This window comes from Uranotaenia lowii, chromosome 3, assembly GCF_029784155.1.
Source record: "Uranotaenia lowii strain MFRU-FL chromosome 3, ASM2978415v1, whole genome shotgun sequence".
NCBI classification, from domain to species: Eukaryota; Metazoa; Arthropoda; class Insecta; order Diptera; family Culicidae; genus Uranotaenia; species Uranotaenia lowii.
The window spans coordinates 233,104,758-233,123,013 of record NC_073693.1 but is presented as its reverse complement, the minus strand read 5'-3'; the positions used below and the strand labels follow the sequence as shown (position 1 = coordinate 233,123,013).

The window sequence follows — 18,256 nt, the reverse complement described above, 5'->3', positions numbered from 1 at the left end:
AAAATTAGAAATCCACATCAGAGCAATGAATGTACAATGAATTTATAATCCAGATTTTTAAATAAAAGCCTCTGAATTTGGAATTAAATATTTTCTTTTAAAACGTTTATGCAAAATTCATTATTTAATTATTTTAAAATTAGATGTGAGAAACTTTATTAAATATATCAAATCAAAAACGAAATTGAGGATTCAATATTTAGGGCAAAGAACATAAGAGTTTTGAAAACCTAAGATCTTCAATCAAGCTATCTACTTGTTCCTCGTTTTAAGTTTGAATCAAACAAGATTAAAATTTTAAATTCTTGACATCTGCTTTCGGATTTGTTAATTTGAATTCAGTACTGAAATATTTGTTTAGGATTTTGGGAAGTTATATATCGAATAGGACTGAAGGTTCAAGAAATGGATTCAGAATTTTATCATGGTTGAGTTAAAAGTGCACCTTTTTCTATTTTCTTCATTAGGTTTTTCAATTATTTATTCAAATTAAATTAAAAAAAAAATTTATTTCGTGTTTGTTATTTAGAAACCATAATACGAACATAATTGTTGAAGTTTAGAAAAAAACCTCTTTACGAAATATTTATTCTGATAGTTCCGTATTTTCAAATAAAGATACAATGCAAAGGTAGAATTCAAGACACAATATTTACCATCTAAAACAATTTTAATCAATGTCATTTGTTTAGTTGGATGAAGCGATCAGACTTATAGAAACACAATCAAGAATTTAGAAACATTTTATGCATAATTTTGATCCTTTTTTCTTTGTTTGACTTGAACAGTAGATTTTTTCACAGCTTTTCAAATAACAGTTTGTGTGTTAATACAACTGAACTCAAATTTTTTTTAAATTTTTTTTAAGTCTGAAGAATAATGAAATTTCAATTTGCTTAGTAAGTTTTTAAATTTCCAGAACAAAAAAGGAAGGCCTTCGCGTTATTGTTTGGGATAGGATAAAACACATTGTGTTCAGAATATTTGGATTGTAAAATTAGGATATTTTGAAGTATTTGGCTCGAAATAAAGTAAGTAAAAATAAATAACTGTCTTTGGTTTCATGCCGCTTTTAGTAAACCCCGTCTTGAGGTGGGGTAGTACACTAGAGGGATAATAGTTAGTCTGGTTAGTCAATCAAATTTTTCAACGAGTTGCATTTGAAATATTAGTCGTATTTGAAACATATCTACCCATAACAATCCATTGATCAACCAACAAGTAGTATATTTCAAAAATTGACCGCATGTGGAAGACCATGCTTATGTCAGAAAACTTCTGATCTTGAAGGTCGTGGACAGTGCATTTCCAAATAAACAAAAACAGTGTCGAAAAGTAGCACTTTTTGATACTGTTTTCAGTGTTGTTATTTGACTTTTCAGCCCTGCATTGTACGTAACTATTCAACTCGGCAAGTCTTGTAGGATACATTTACGAGTCATTTTGACAAAAATATTCTTTTTTGTTCTCACCCTTAATTTTTTTTGCATAAATGACTATTTTAATTATACCAGCTTTGATGTATAGAAAGTTTAGAATAGATGAATCATAAATAATAAAAAATCGCAAAAGCTGAGCATGAGTAAAGGAGATACAACGTTTCTTTTTATTATTTTCTATATATTTTCAAACTGTGCAGACCTTATTTAAAAAAAGTTTTGGAACGCAAGGATTGAAAGGGACAGTTAAGAAAAATATTTAAAAATAAATAATGAAGCAAAGACAAAAAATAATTGGAGTTTTGTCAACCAAATGCATGTCGAATGACAATTTTTTTTATGATTGCCAGAACTAATTTTTAGTTTTATTGAATGTCTATTCAAACTTGCTAGCTTTTATCAGCACTTGCACATCTTCCCTACTATGACATCTGTCATTTCGTACCAGTTCAATTTTTTTTACCAAATTCTATAACAAACAGGTAAGTACTGAATAATACACTCCCGTTGAACGTTTGAGAGTTATCAACGAGTCCTAACGAAAAATTGACAATTTAACTAAAACGAGTCATATAATTCTTCTCCTCGTTATATTCCTTTCGATACATTTTAAAACTTGAATGATACGGGTACGTAATGACAACAAGTCAAAGTTAGAATGTAGGTAGGAATTTTAGTGATTTTATGCTTTATTTTACGTTACTGCACATGTCATATGAACAAAGTTTGCTCAATCTACCCATTGTCGAATCAGTGGTTTCTTGATTTCAAAGTTTGCGCCAAGTTTTCCTTTCATTTCTCTAGTTTGAGCTAATATTTTTGAATTTTAATTAGATTTTTTTTGTAGAAAAAACAACTGGTAAATATAGAATCTTTCCTATGCATCTCGCGCTTAAATCGTACCTATACATTAGGAATTCCCTAGCATTTTCTGCTCAGAGCAAGTAGCATCTAGGGCTCAACCGTTTATCCTCCTCGATTGGCGAAGCGAGGACCTAGAACGGAATTATCAGGTATCGTTATCTTTAGCTTACTTAACCACAACTTAACCGTGAGTACTGAAATTTACACTACTTATGCGCTAGAATGGCTAGAATTTGGCCTCCTCCTCCTGGTAGGTTTCCGGGGAGCCCTTGAGCAATGGCTAGAAGCCGGAAGTGGCCATCATGATACCGTTGCCGTTCTCCCGATCCCAGCACGGTTGGAACATGGAGGTGCTCCGGGCGATGCCAGCGGCCGGCGCTCGAGGAAGCGTTTCCCGGGCTGGGTAGTACACTATTGGGCCTGGGGAGGGAGCCCGGGTGCTCCGGATCGTGGTCCGAGTCGTGCGTATACTACCGAGGGTGCTGTTGCTGATCTTGGTGGTGCTGCTGCGGGTCGTTCCGACTCGCTGGAATCGGCCTGAATTGCGATTGCTACCGTCGCCATTGGAAAAGGAACTATCCTCATGGAGGAAACCGTCGGGAGATTCGCGCCCTAGACGCGACTTACAAAATAACAGAAGAAAAATCCGTTTGAACTTTTCCCCGAAGATGACGTAGATGATGAAATTGACGGACGAGTTGATGGTCACTAGGAGGTTGGACGTTTTGACTAGATAATCGTTGATGTCATCGTAGACGGCTTCCATGATGTTGGTCACCATGGCCGGAAGGTTGCACATTAGGAACACGATCACCACGCAGATCAGCATGGTTGCGAGACCGATTTCACGCTTTTCGGAGCGAGAGAGTCGTTGCCGTTCGCGGTTGGCTTTCCGTACTTGGCGGTAGATCATGATGTTGAAGAAAGAAATGGCGCTGAAGGGCAGCAGATATATGAATACGGTGTACATCCAGTGGACGTAGACCTTGATGTACAGCGAGTGAGTGCGGAGTGAAGATGCGCTCACACAGTACGCGCCGGCATAGTCCGGATGATCTATGGGTGATACCGTAACTTCCCAGAACCGGGGCATGTTGTATAGGAGAGAGAATATGAGTATCACTATCACATATATCCGAGCTCGGCCATAGGTGCAGAGAGCTCGTGCTCGCAGCGGATGACAAACGGCTACGTACCGTTCGAGAGTTACCGTTAGCGTTAGATAGACACTAGCAGTTTGAGCTGTCATGGCCAGTGGAAAGACGACCGGCGATATCACCGGATGAATGACGTAGTAGTAGTAGAACAGATATCCCGTGTAAGGGTAGATAGCTGGTAGGCCGAAAAGCAGCATCGAGGTCAAGATCACGATGGTATCACAACGAGCTAGTCCTATCAGCAAATAGTTGATGCTTGAACGCATCTGAGGCCTTGATAGGATGACCATCGACAGAATGTTTCCGAGTATCCCTAGCAAGGCTATGATGTTCATCACGACCCCGCCGATCCAAAACTCGAACACCGTCGTATCGTAATCCCACTCCAGCGCATAGTAGCAGATCTGCACGCTCTCATTGTAAATTGTGTCATTGCTAAAGTTTCCCGCCGAATACTGCGACTCGTAGGGCTGCTTCTCGATGACTATACCAAACTCGTAATCACTATTTGTCGCATTCATTGTATACATACTCTAGCTATCCTAAGTTATTCAGTTTCCTAGCACTCTCTCGAAACTGTTATTTCTCGCATCGGAGCCAAACAGAAAAAAAACGCAACTCTCATTCAAACACCCTATTCCTATGCACCCTAGTGACCTAGCGAAGCTCTTCCTAAAATCGATACTCTTAAAGCGAACAAGCGTCTTTTAGTTTCCTGTGCTGGTTTATATTTGCGTGTAGATATATGTTTCTGTACTCGAGCAAAGCGACGAGTAAATAGTACACCAGAACTCTTTATAATCTCTTGGGTAAATCTTGCAATGCAAAGTCATCTATCTTGCACCGGGCTCTCGGATGCTTATTTGCTTCCCACCCACGTACTCTCTCTGGAGGCAACGGCAGCTTAGCGACCCAAGTTCAAGCAGCAGCAGCCGCTTCGAGGGCAACAGGCAAAAAAATGGCGGAAGTTGGACACGTTGCTAACGCCACGCTCCGGCGGATCATTGCTGGTGCCGGTCCAGTTTATCGGTATCATCATCATCACCAGCATCAGCATCAACATTGGCATTGGCGGCGGCAGAGGCGTTGACGTGAAGGATGCTGCTGCAGGAAGTTCCGGAAATGGCATCTTGGTGCACGACGGACCAGCACAGCGCGGCACATTCGATGATGGCGATGGCTATGGCGATGTTTGTGCACATTCACACAGTCTGTGGGAGAACAGAACAGAAAGAAGGAAAAAAGAATTATTAGCAATGTGCCAGCTTTCTTCCCAAGCGACCAGCGACGGGACGTGATCTTATTTAATTAGCGAATTTAACCACCCCGCTAAAATATTTGCTAAAGTATTTATCAGTCTTTTAACTGACCATTCACTCCCACTGTCAGGAAAGAACTCTTGTTTCATGGGATACCAGTAGTTTTGTTAATAAACTAAGGATGGGGTTCACAAGGATGAAAATACATTAAAGATTAGAGATTATGTTTTTTGAGATAACTACCTCATTCTACCATCTATAGATAAGAGTTTTAAAACTTTATCAACTAAGATAATTCTGCCTAGCTCATCAGCCAAAAAGTGTCTTGAACAATTTTCTTAAGCTAATTTAAATATATACACAATAGAATAAACCCATCACGGTGGAATTCTCTGGAAGAAAAATAACCAATTTTGCGAAACTTTCAACCCGCTACCCACCTAATGTTAAACGGCAAACTTTGGTTCGTTTGTTTAGTTGCATCAACTAGCGCAGCGAAACCAAGCGTGTAATTAAAACGGCTCGAAGGGGGGGACCGGTAATAACGTCGTTGTGAAATTTGTAAAATTTAAAACTTGTTTGTCGTTTTTGTCATGATTTTTAAGAAAAATTGAAAAAATAAGGGCGCCCTAGCTTAAAAGGATTTTGGATGAAGATGCTTTTGAACTGTATTAACTTAGTAATAGCAATCATTTTAATAACGACCTGAAAAATGCCCCAAACATACTATTTTTGAAATTCTAATTTCTTACAGAAATGTGGAGTAGCTCTACTTGGTAGCAGTAAAGGGACCCAGCAGTAACCCCAATCCACTCTTGAGTGTCAAAATGACGCTATTGGAAGTTTGGCGGCTTGTAACTTTCTTCGGGTGCATCCTAATAAAAAAATTTCCCCGAGGACCCTCAATGAATTCTGGAAATCTATTATTTTGCATCATAACTTTTTTTATGGACGCACCCTGAAAGCCCAAGAAAAGACTCTCTTATCAGACCTTAACCCTTTAATGCATGACTTTTTTTAAATGAGGGTAGCAGTTATTTATTTAGTGAAAAAATAACATTTTAACTCGAATAACAAAACTGAACAGGTTTGAAGTCGTTATTTTGAGTATAATAAAAGTTATAGCCCTATAAAATTGAAAAATAATTTTTGAAATTCTTAATAAATTACAAAACATTTTTGCAAATTTCTTCCAAACCAAAATGGAGAATAGAGTGTATAAACCAGGAAGAAATTCAATATCTTTCCTCTTATACAAAAAAAAATCTATGAAAAATACTTTCCTTTAGTAAATATCTCCGGAAATTCGATTGGACGTTGTTTCAGATGCCGCACGAGCTTACCAAGGGAGTTATAGTGCCTTCTTAACCCCTTATTCCCCTATATTTTGTTAACAATCCAGAAAAAACACTAATTTAGACTTAGGAGGCTGTTTGAGCCACCGCACGCTTCGGAAAATGGAGTTATGGCTGTTTTTACCCTCAATTCCCCTATATTTTTCAGTTATTTCAGATAAAAAGCATGTTCTGACTTAAAAATTTGGAACCAAATTGAACGTGTCTTGAGTGATTTTTTCCAAGGAATCGAATGGAGGCTGTTTGAGCCACCACATGCTTCGGAAAATGGAGTTATGGCTGTTTCATCCTCAATTCCCTTACATTTTTCAAATAGTTTAGAAAATGCTTGTTCGGACTTGAAAATTTTGAACCAAATGGAACGTACCCATTGTTTTTTTTAGGAATCCATAAAAGCCTATTTGAGCTATGGCTGTTTTACTCTCAATTCCCCAACATTTTTCAATTACTTAAAAAAAGCTTGTTCGGACTTGAAAATATTGTACCAAATGGTACATATCTTGTGTGTTTTTTTTCAAGGAATTCAACGAAGCCTACTCGAGTCACCGCACGCATTGTAAACAGGAGTTATGGCTGTTTTACCCACAATTCCCTTACATTTTTGAAATAGTTTAAAAAAATCATGTTCGGACATGTAAATTTTAAACTAATTTTCTTCCGAGAATTCGAATGAAGGCTTTTGGAGCTACCGCAGGCTATTGAATAAATTTTCAAGTCCGAACAAAATATCTGAAATAATGTTGGGGAATTGAGGGCAAAATAAATTGGTTTATTTCCTGAATTGTTTACAAAAATAGGGGAATTAGGGGTTTAAAAGGCACTTTAACTTCGTTCGTAAGCTTGTGCGGCGTCTGCAACTACGTCCAATCGATTTTCCGAAGATATTCAATACAAGAAAGTTTTTTTTCATGGGTTTGTTTCGTGTAGGAGGGAAGATATTGAATTTCTTCGTTGTTTATACACTTTTTCCCCATTGTGCAATCCTTGTTAATTGGGTGCAGGAAGGTGTTTGTGATTGTGTGAGATTAAAAAACTTGTTAGAATATGCAAATCTGAAGAAATCACCGCGATCATTTCTTTCTAAGCTATTGGAAGTTTAAAATCACTTGCCCTTCTCGTATTGTAACTGTTAATATCGTTTCCAAACTGTAGATCACGAGCAAAATATGAAGGTAAAAATCCAAATTTCATTTTATGGACAAACATTAGGCTATTATAAGCAATTCGTTGTTTCACAGACAACCATTTAAGCATGTCAAGTATAAGAGCACTAGGCATGTACTAGTTGCAACGTGTCACAACTTTCATAATTTTATTTTGGATTTTCTGCAATCGCTTTATTTCTGGTGAAGATAAAATTATTGCGGAAATCTTGCGTTAATATATTAAAAATCTAGTGCAAAGTTGAGTTTAAGTCTAAGAAAATCTGAGAAATTGCAAATTGACAAAAAGTTCGAAAAACAGCAATCTTTGAAAGTTCTTCAAAAATGCTGTGTTTCATATTTTGACAATCTAAAAGTGCAAAACCGTGTCAAAATACATCAACTTTCCAAAACTCTTCTAAAAATATATGTTGACTGGTTTTAACAACTCTGACGGTTCTTTACATTTTTTGTGGTAATGATCTTAGAAAATTTCAAAAAATTAAAATACTTATATGCTACGTAGCTCCACCTTTTTTAACACAAAACAAAATTATTTTTGAGCATTCCGTAGCTAATCTTTAGCCTTTTTCCGAACCGTTTTATTATGGAATTTCATAATATCGGAAAACTGAAGTGTTGTGGCTGAATATTGTTTGAGAAACATATTTTAGTTACATCACGAGGTTTCCAAAACTATAAATTTTGTATAAATCAGTTGAAGAGCAAGAGATATATTTTGGTTCTGTCAGGATTGTCAAATTGACACTCCAGGGACTGTGACGAGTAAAAATTTCTGGGACGGATTAGGGTTGATCTGTACCACTTCACTGATGTTATCAGACACTCAACGGGTTCATGTTTTTTTTGGCTGAAAATTTACATAGAAACTTTGAAAAATTATTATATCAAAAGGAGCAAACTCTGAAGCATAAAGAACATTCTCAACAATATAAACTTATGAGTTGTTTAGAAGCTTAAGAAAAGTTCACCTAAATACACAGTGCACGCACATACACACATAATTCAAGAATCTATTCACACATACAAATTTACTCAAACAAAATTTTTCCTGGTGCTTGTGGTTACACCGCAATGAACGTGCAAAATTGGCTCTAGGATGCGACTAGTATAAGGGTATATACGGGCGATAGTATTGGCTAAAGTTGGCCTCAGCCATAACCTCAAACTTTTAAGAGCTGACGGCCTCACCAGTGATGCTAGGTGCGTTACTAAAATCAGTATTTGTTTGTTTTAAACTAATTATAATATTTCTGAAAGGATTGAATTTTTCAACTATAAACAGATAACGTTTGAATTCATAATAACGTCTCTTAATGGATGAAGATAAGCCATCTTTTGCTAATGAATTTTGAAGGTGAAGTTAAAACATCTGAAACATATTTTCATGAACTGCTCCACTGCTCGGTTAATTGAAAAGAGTTGTTTCTAACTTCTAAACGAATGCAAAATCAATCAATGTTACAAAAAAAGTAAATTAATGAAAGCCACGTCTATGTTGACTATGCAAATAAAAGCCTGCAGGCTGTGATAATTTTAAATACCGTAAACTGGAGGAACTTCGATCAGCGGGGTAACTTTGATCAACATGAATTTTTTTCATATAATCATCATTAACTATGTATAAAGTTAAAATATCTGAAAACTTTTTACTACGTTTGAAAGCCTGTAAATTGAGTTACCATTAACCTAAATTTGGTTTTTATTAGGCGATTTTTTATATTACTTAAAATATCATTTTAAAATCTTGAAAAATCTGGTTTTTTGAAGGCTTACAAACAAACATCTCTCCTGATCAAATTTAAGCATTTAGGAACAAATGGGTTGTTTTATGTGAAAGTTCAACTTTTTTCTTGGTTTAGGTTTAGTTTAAGTGGTATTTTTATGGTCATTTGATGATAATTTTTGGATAATGAAAACGAACGGTCATTTTCCATGAGAAAGCCCGAATAGAAAAATGGCTAAAACCCCTATCAAATGGTTCATTTTGAAGAAACAAAGAACATGAGAATAGTACGAGGACTTGGGGAATTGCATGAAGGTAAAATTTCATTTGTTTTTGAAGCCAAAAAATATTAGGAAAGGTTTATAATTTTTGCCCTTAAATGTATGCAGCAACATTGTCCATCTTTCGAGTATATTTGTATTTGAAAGAAAACGTTGAAAAATTCAATTGAGTCCAAACAAAAAAATACAGTTATCGATGTTTTGAGCCTTGTGTGCTTAATGGCATCAAAACAATAAATTTGATGATGTTGAGATACGTAAAAACCAGAGTGATCAAAATCACCCCGAAACTCGAAATCTGGTTTTGTAACAAACGTTTAATTATAATCACCAATGTCATTTCAATTTACTGCAATCAATGATCATGTTTAATACTCCTCACCTCAGTAAGGGTTTTAAAGCTTTGAGGTATTACGATAGAGCAACCCCTTCCAAAATATTCGAAAATGAATGAAAAAGTGATCAAAGTTCCCCCAGTTTACGGTATATCCACAAAATTCGCTCCATCGTTTAAGTGTGCGATACAGACAGTTGTTATTCAGTTCAGATAAATTTCATATTCTAATAGAAATCTAACGGAAAGTTGTAAATTCTCAGTACTAATGAAAACGTTTTTCAATAAAAATGCAATTAAAAAAATATAATCATTTTCCAAATATCAATGCACCTGGCAGCCCTGAACACCCAAAAAATCAAAACACGAGCATCTGGATGTCGATATAAGTAACGAAAAATCGTGTTTATCATGCGCCCTTCTCAAAAACTGATTCTGTTCTCCCATGGTTTGAGGTTAGGGCTGAGGCCTCCTGCTAAGGTGGTGTTCGTGTAAAACTGTCAATATATCCTAATAGCGACTGCTGGATCTTCTATCGATATATGTACTATATCTATGTATATGTACTTTATCTATCGATAAATGTATATCTAGCATTTATTTTTTGCCTACTAGTCCACAGCCAGAATGGACGCAAATGTATGTATGTATGTTGATAATCCACCATGGGTGCACGGATTCACCGCAGTTTGACCAAAGTATGGATTCATTTGTTTTATTTAAATAACTCCTAACTCCATACCCGGCACCATGGCTTCGTGTGAACTGTTATGAAGTGAATGTGTATCGTGTAAATGTTAGTATACATTTGGAAGAACAATTCAAACAGATACACAACCAGTTCAAATAGAATAACATTTTATATGCTTTACATTTTCTACAGGTATTCCGGCATCCGTGTATATACCTGGCCAGTTGGCACCTGATTGAACGTTCAAATAATCGTTAAACAACAATATGAAATAAAATAAAGCATAAACAGGAACAATCTCACCAAAGTGGGCATCATCTCCTTCTTCTTCTGAACTAGTAATGCGATAATCAATCCGAAACAGGTATCCGCAATGTCAAGAAGCCAGCAGTCCTATCACTTCCCCTCCTCAGCTCAATTTTCACTAATCCCAAAACGATTTTACACCTTGTTCGACCCTCATTTTCTGTTTGGCCAACTTCACTGGCACAACGTACTAAACAAACGCCTTTTATCTCTTTTTAGGCACATCCAACTCTCCTCGCATTTTTTTCCTTATAATTCCTTCGCCGAATCGGCTTTAACCATCATATGCTGGTTGTTTTCGAAGCAACTTATTCGAAACCGCATCACTCTCGATGGCATCAAGTTTGGTTGTTGTATTTAAAATCACTTTTAAAATTCTCAAAAATTCATTTCAGTGCATTTCTCCTATTTCCCACACTATTACGTGCTCACGTAATTTCCTTCAAAACACAACTTCGATCCTTTTTCAAAACAAGATAGGGGAAAGTGTTCCTAAATGCGCATGTTGGGTAATATGCGCATACAGCCGATTGACGATATGGCTGGAGATTCAACGTATCTAATCAGTGCAGTTTGAGGGTAATACGCTATTAAAACATGGCATGAAGAAATTTGATTGTTATATAAAGCCAAAAAAATTTAAAAATTCAAACAAGATTTTTGTCAGTTTTGTTATAATATATTGAACTTTAATTATCGTGCGTACAGATTCTGTGAACAAAAATTTTAATGGTTTTTCTTTCTTATTCATCTGGAAATCGGAAATTCAACAAATTGAAGCTTTTAACAAGGTTGTAAATGAATAAAAGACAGGTTCTGAATGCCCATATCAATGCAGGTTAAATGCCTATATCAAGAAAAATAGATTAGTCTTATAATTTTTTTACTTTTTATCATTTAAACATTAAATCTACGCTCATATCACGATCATACAGCGAAAAAAGAAGAACTTCATACTGATCCGATAAAAATACGATATGAACAAAATATTACCATGAAATATGGCCATATGGCATACTTAACTATGTTTCAAGCAAAAGAACTAGTGATGTAAAAAATTTCACCAAAATTCCAGCCTTGACGTATGCTTAACATCCGTTTCTACCATTTTCAATTAAATAGTATCAAAACATTGCGAGTGTTAACGAAATATAGCTCAAAACATAAATATGCGCATTTAGCCCGCCAGTTTCGGAAATCGGCTATTTTGACTTCTTTTATTATAAAATTATTTTCACAAAAACTGTAAGAGATTTTAACAGAAAAATTGCTCTAACGTATATAAAACAGATGTCCGCTTATATGTATATAGTTTTCAGACTCCTATCTATTGTAATATGGGAGAAAATCAATGCTTTCCTTAATATGCGCATTAGACCGCTGCAAGCTTTGTATGAAAATTTCAAATCCTTAAATTTTAACACCTCCCATAACTTTTTTTGGTTGTTTTTGCTGCCAGAAATAGCAATAAAATTTTTGTAAGCGATCCATCCAGTCCTGAATTAGCGCAACGATTTATAATTTTGTATGGAAATTTGTATAGGAAAACAAAATTTTTCATTCAAAAATCGCCAGAGATGTTCTGAAAGTTCCAAAAAATAAAACTTTGGATGAAAAATGTTCCTTGATTCTTGCAGTACATTTCATGTGAACAAAGCACAAACCTAAATTGTACCCCAGGAAAGATATTCAATATTTTATAAAATTTTTGTTTTCAAAATTCATTTTTTTTAATTATATCGTTTTTCACTGCTTGTTTGAAAGCTGTATAACAGTATGACGGAAATAAAAAATCTCAAAAAACTGCTTTGCATTGCCAGAGAATTTATTGACATATAAGCCTTTTGCAAAAACATTTCATGCAATTATTAACAGCTCTAGCAAGCAAAGTCTGCCATTTTTTAATACTTTTCAATGGATTCAGATTTTTAATTTTGAAATGGTTATAACTCTTTTCATGAAATTCTTAGCTGCTTGTCATGTAAGCAAAAAATGAAGCTTAAGAATAGTCAAAACTAAAAATTAAAGACCGACTTCATTTCAAGCTTTTTTGAATTTTCTGGATGATTTAATGTGCAAAAATTTCTTCTTCCATACAAATTTCCATACAAAATTGAATCGCGTTGCGCTAACTCAACCATCAACCAAATCATCTAAAATTTTACACTGATGCTTGGTGACCCAAAAGGCATCGAAAAAACATATGGGAGCAAAAAGTCATTTTTTGCAGCGGTCTAATGCGCATATAGCCCGCCTCTCCCCTACGCAGATTTTCATCGGAATTTATTTAATTATTCGGCGTCTTCGTTTTAACCGAGACTTTTCACTAGCGCGTGTGATTTCAATTAATCACAGCTAGCGGCGCATGAAAAAAAGGATTATTTGCACAACACTCTATCATTTGAAAAAAAAAAAACTTCCCCCACGCATACTCCCCAAGTTCAACATAAGAATCACTAAATTTTTCATCATCATCTTTCGCGCTCCAAGTGCGACTAGCCTGCAATTCCCGACAGCTTGTTTAACACGTTCGGACATGTTCGAAAACCGGGGACGCTCTGCCTCCAGTTTTATTAAAAATAGGATTCCCGTCATAATCCAACCGGACCAAAGCTACATCATTTCGAACAAAACACTCAAATTCGTCACCAACTCTTCCACGTATTTCCACTGTTACATGCCATTAAACTGTACCCACAATCGCGGAACCAATCAATCACAGCCAGAATGGAAACAAATAGCTTAAAAATGCACACTCTGTGCGTTTGTTCCCAAGCTCTATTTCAGTTTTGCCTGATAATATTCTCAGAACTAGAACTGATTTGAACTTATTTAGAGCGAGTTATCTTGATCGTCATTGGAAACGGATGAGAAAATCAGTAGTCTTCGCGTTCTCATATTTATAGCTAAGTGTTAAACAAGTGATAAACTAGTTATCATTATCGGTTCTGCTGGATTTGCTTCCCTGCAGCAAACACAATCGGCTGCAGGAATGCCAGATAGTTTTATAAAAAACCAGGACTCCACGAAGAAAAAAACTGAATTTTTCAGGACACCACTAATTCAGCTTGTATTGCACAAATAGAGGTGAAATGTAGGTATTGCAGACGCCTTTTCTATGCTACTGAGGCGAACAGAATCTTGGCTGGCCTGCAGTTTATTGGAAAACACAATTTTAATATCATCTGAACCGAAGATTATCAACGTTTAAACTGTTTTTTTTACAGATTTGTTCAATATTCAGATTTCCATCTTGTAAAGAAAAAACAGCATTGTATTTTCAATCTTGAATTAGTTGTATTTAAGGTACCCCCCCCCCCCCAGATTTCACAAACTTTGAACTTTCAGGTTTACGGATTTCGATTACTATTTTAAGCAAATACCTTAATTCTTTCTCCTCGGGGTCTCTTTGAAACAAAAGGGGGGGGGGTCAGGTCATGTGCCTACCATTGCCCCCCCCTTCTTGAATCTGAGCTTGAAAATCAACATCTTAAATTTAATTGTTCTAGTCATCGAGAATGTGGTTCTCAACTACACAATCCATTTACGTAACTTTTTTTTCTACATTTTTTCATATTATTGAAATTTAAATATATGTGTATTGAAAAAACTTTTAGAAACTAATGAGAAAAAGAAAAGTCTTTTTGAACAAAAATAAAAATTCATTTCTAAGAATTTTCCTAAGTTCTTTTAAGGAATTCCAACACTTTTTTAAAATGTATATGAACATACCTGTATGGAATCAAAAAATATATAAGGCTATGATCGTTTAGTATCCGGGCACTTTTTTCAGACGATAACTACTTTCCTAGGATTTGGATTTGTAAAATTTTGGCAGCGTCGTGTTAGTCTTGAAAAGGGCTATCTTTTCTATTTTTTTCAGATTTTTGAATTTACGTGGTTTTGAGATATTTGTGATGCAAAAGGACATGGTCAAAATAATAAAGCACAAATACCTCGGAAATCTATCATTATCGACTTGAAAACTCATAAACAGTAGATTTTTTTCAAACTTCTACATCTGGGTAATAAAAGATTATAAGGAGACTCCCTAAAATACTCGCAAAATAAGAACCAAGCATCCGAGTGGAAATTTATGATTATAACTATTGCTAAATGCCTATTGTTTTGGTGAATGACTGCATGCAGACCGCCTAACTATACAGCAAATCTGTCTCCGGGTGGTAAAAAGTGTTTTTTTTACTAGAAGACCAGCAAACGACAAATTGTGGGCAGTTCCACGGATCGCAAACTGTTTTTAACCAGATTATGACGCAAAGGATAGATGTGTTTTGATGGATGCAGAAAAGCCATGAACAACCAAATTTCAGATATCAATTTTTTCGAGTTTCCTGCTCGTGGCTACATTTCTATCACATTCGAATAGGTTTTGCTAAATTTGTGTGAATATCATGATTTTTAAAGAATTCTGCTTCTGTGGTAAAAATAATAGCTCAGTACAAGATTCAGTCTTGCAAAGATAAATGAAAGTGTTCAAAATTGAGTTTCAATATTTTTTATGGCAATCGATAAATAATTTTTGTAATATTTTTCAATGAAATTTCATAGTATCACCTTCTTTTCCTTCACATAAAGTTTTCCGATTAAACGAATGGTTTTTAAAATACACGCGTTTGTAACTGCCCGGATTCAGTTTATATGATCATAGGCTTAATAATGCCAATCATAAAACCTTCAAATAGTCCTTAGAGAGAAATGGTTTTGTAAAGATTTCGTAGTTTTATAAAAGTTTTTGTGAAAAAATAGGTTCTGCCGAACAAGTTGGAAAAAATTGTTGTTGCCAGGTTCTTAACAGGTCATTTTATGGTTTTAAGATGTATTATATTGATTATTATTGTCAGTTTCGCTAATAAGATGATTGGTATGCAATTGGGGTCTTTCAAAAGTCTCATTTCCAAAATATAATCAGCAGTGTTCTCTAAGAACGTTTGTTCCAAAATCTATTATTGCTTAAGAACAAGAAAGTATCGTTAGGATTTTCAAAATAGCTGGAATTCAACTGATTAACTATAGTTCATGTCGTGATATTTTCAAAAGAGACCTGGGTCTCGAGGATCCAACGAGGAGGCCAAATTTTAACGAAAGCTATTACATACACGCATAGAAAACTAGTATATTGAACAAAAAAAAGTAATAATAAAATAAAATACATTTTTGAGCAAAGGTTCTAGCGTTCTTTGAATTTTAATTTTATTTATTTGATTCAAAAAAAATTATTTCAAATTCATGCAAAAAATCGAATTACTGTACGGTAAATCAAAAGAAAATTATCTGTGCCAAAATCAATGAAAAAAAAATCTTTAATCTTGATTTAATTTTCTTTGAAAAAATTAATGATGGATAACATTGTGCTGGAGAAATTTTTAATAAGTTTGTTTTAAATTTATCTGAACTGAATTTATTTGTTTATTTATTTGAAGTCTTTGACTGAAGCCACACAGACCGAATATTAGAACTAGATTACAAAATAATTAAAACTACACACTTAGAAAAATCCTCGTATTTTTACATGCAAGTGCATGGGTAGAAGGGAATCGGGTAATAACACGTGAAAATACAGTTCATTTCATGTAATTCTACTTGACATTACTTGACATGTAAAACGAAATCACATGTAAATCTTTTCAACAACCATGGTGTTTTGTTTACAGTAAATTTACATTTGAATTCATCTTCATTCAATTCTTATTGGAATCAACCCAACCCGTACATGGACTCAATGGTTTCAAAATACAAATCAAAACATATTCTGAATATTCAACCATTTATTGCACAATTCTTGATTATTAAATTAAAACTTGATTGTTATGACTAGGATACGATTGAAGTATTTTTAAGTGTTTTCAATCAGCCAAACGGAGATAGTTATCTCAAGCAAGTCGCATTTCAGGGCGCGTTCGACGAAGCTGCTTGTGAGTCTTCTCGCACCAACTTTATTTTGGTGATCAGACGGAGAAAAGAAGTCCACACAGGAAATATAAGCAAACCGATCAAACTAATCCAGATTTTATCCGGCTTCGTCGCATCCCAAGAGCAGTACTGCTTGACCGAAATTTTAGTTTCCTCGGACTTGAGATCGCAGTTTCTTCCAGTCGTACACCTAATTATCGACTTGCCAGAGTGAAAGCCAGTTGATGGAATTTCCTGCAGCAGACGGAAGTATAGGTGCCTTGTAATAGCCATTTCTGTGTGCCTTAATCAAATGTCTAAATAGGCCTGCAGTTCCGATAGAAAAGCTTCCAATTCTGAGAACATAATTTCAGATCCAGCAACAGAATTTGAAAAGCACAACCTACAAAAAAGGAGAAAAAAAAACTTTTAAAAAACAAACAAATAACCAGAGAGTTCTCAACTTTACAGCGGGAGTTGATCAATGGAATATGAGATTTCCGGAAATCTGTGAGTTTATCTTGACGAAATTCACCTCAAATCTTAGAACGGGTCGAATGTGACGCTCTCGCTATTGCACACGGTACACTTGAGGGTGCTTCGCAGCATTCCAATGACCAGGACTTTGATTTCTCGACTCTTGGAGTACCATTCCAACATCATATCCGATTCCAATTACAAAAGACACTGAAACGATTGGTAAGTTTAATTGCCCGTCTTTAGATCTCACAAGATTGTAATAACTTACTCAATTTCGTAATCATCCATTTCTTTCGACATTGGATTCCGCTTGACCGAAAAATTGAGGGCACCGTGCAGCAAACAAATGAGGCACCGCAGGAACCCCTGGGCCGACCCGGAGTACATCCGGTGCTTGCTCGAGAAAGCACACTTAATCTCGGACGGGTTGACGTTCCGCGTCATTCCGCTCCACATATCTAATTAGTTTGATGTATTCTATTGGGAGAAAGGCAATGATAATCTTTGTGGATAACTTAAAACAAAAAGAGACAAACATACCAGATAGAATCTTCAGGTCTCTGATAGTTCCTCGGTCCGTGGATGGTTGATTGCGAAGTAGCTGGTGGACTTCAGGGTATGGCTTAGGCACCGAATTACTTAGTTCATGAAGCAGGTATTAATACGACTAGTATTCCAGAGTCCTTAAGAGACCTAGAAAGTAGAATGATAAATTAAAAACAGGATCATAAAGCCTCAACGATGGAAACTTACCCTCCTTCCTGCTGTCTCCGGACCTCCGGCAAAACGAGTGTTTGTACTATACTACTACTCTATGCGACCCACATGAATACTCCGGTTATGAAGAAGGACAAATTATTCATTCGAAACTGTTTATAGCCACGATTATATGCATATCAGAAAAAAACTATAAGAAACAAAACAATACTAAAAAAAACAGTACATATTTTCCAAAGGGCTTAAGCAAAAGGCAAAACATGGAATTATGTTTCGCTGTTTCGAATTTATGAGTTTCGCTAAGCTAATAACAATGATTCTAACAAAATGATTTGAAAACGAAACATTGAACTATACTATCGAATACTATTTTAAATAAACACCTGATAAATATTTTAGTCACTTTCTCAATGTTATTACAAATGACCAAAAAAAAATTTAAATTAAAAAAAATACCTAAAAAAAATATCCAAAACGTCTCTCGACTGTTTGAAAACCGAGTGCCAAGTTTTGACATCCTCAAGGGCAAGATATATGTACATACCAATGCGCAGGTATAACATACCGCTGATCC

General features: G+C 35.4%; 1 protein-coding gene across 3 annotated transcripts in view; it reads right to left on the bottom strand.

Moving 5' to 3' along the window:
* Window positions 1–1,853: 1,853 nt before the first annotated feature.
* Window positions 1,854–18,256, bottom strand: part of LOC129755147 (FMRFamide receptor-like) — a 57,322-nt gene continuing 40,919 nt past the window's right edge. The window contains exons 1-4 of one of the 3 annotated variants that reach the window (XM_055751497.1): window positions 17,719–17,869; window positions 17,506–17,658; window positions 17,234–17,442; window positions 1,854–4,671 (exon numbers count right to left, since the gene is read on the bottom strand). In XM_055751497.1, the coding sequence (XP_055607472.1) occupies window positions 2,584–3,990 (1,407 nt within the window). In that variant the 5' untranslated portion in view covers window positions 3,991–4,671; window positions 17,234–17,442; window positions 17,506–17,658; window positions 17,719–17,869 and the 3' untranslated portion in view covers window positions 1,854–2,583. Of the gene's footprint in view, window positions 4,672–16,544; window positions 16,889–17,233; window positions 17,443–17,505; window positions 17,659–17,718; window positions 17,870–18,256 lie in introns of those variants that run through there. The other 2 variants (XR_008739197.1, XM_055751498.1) reach the window with 2 other exon arrangements.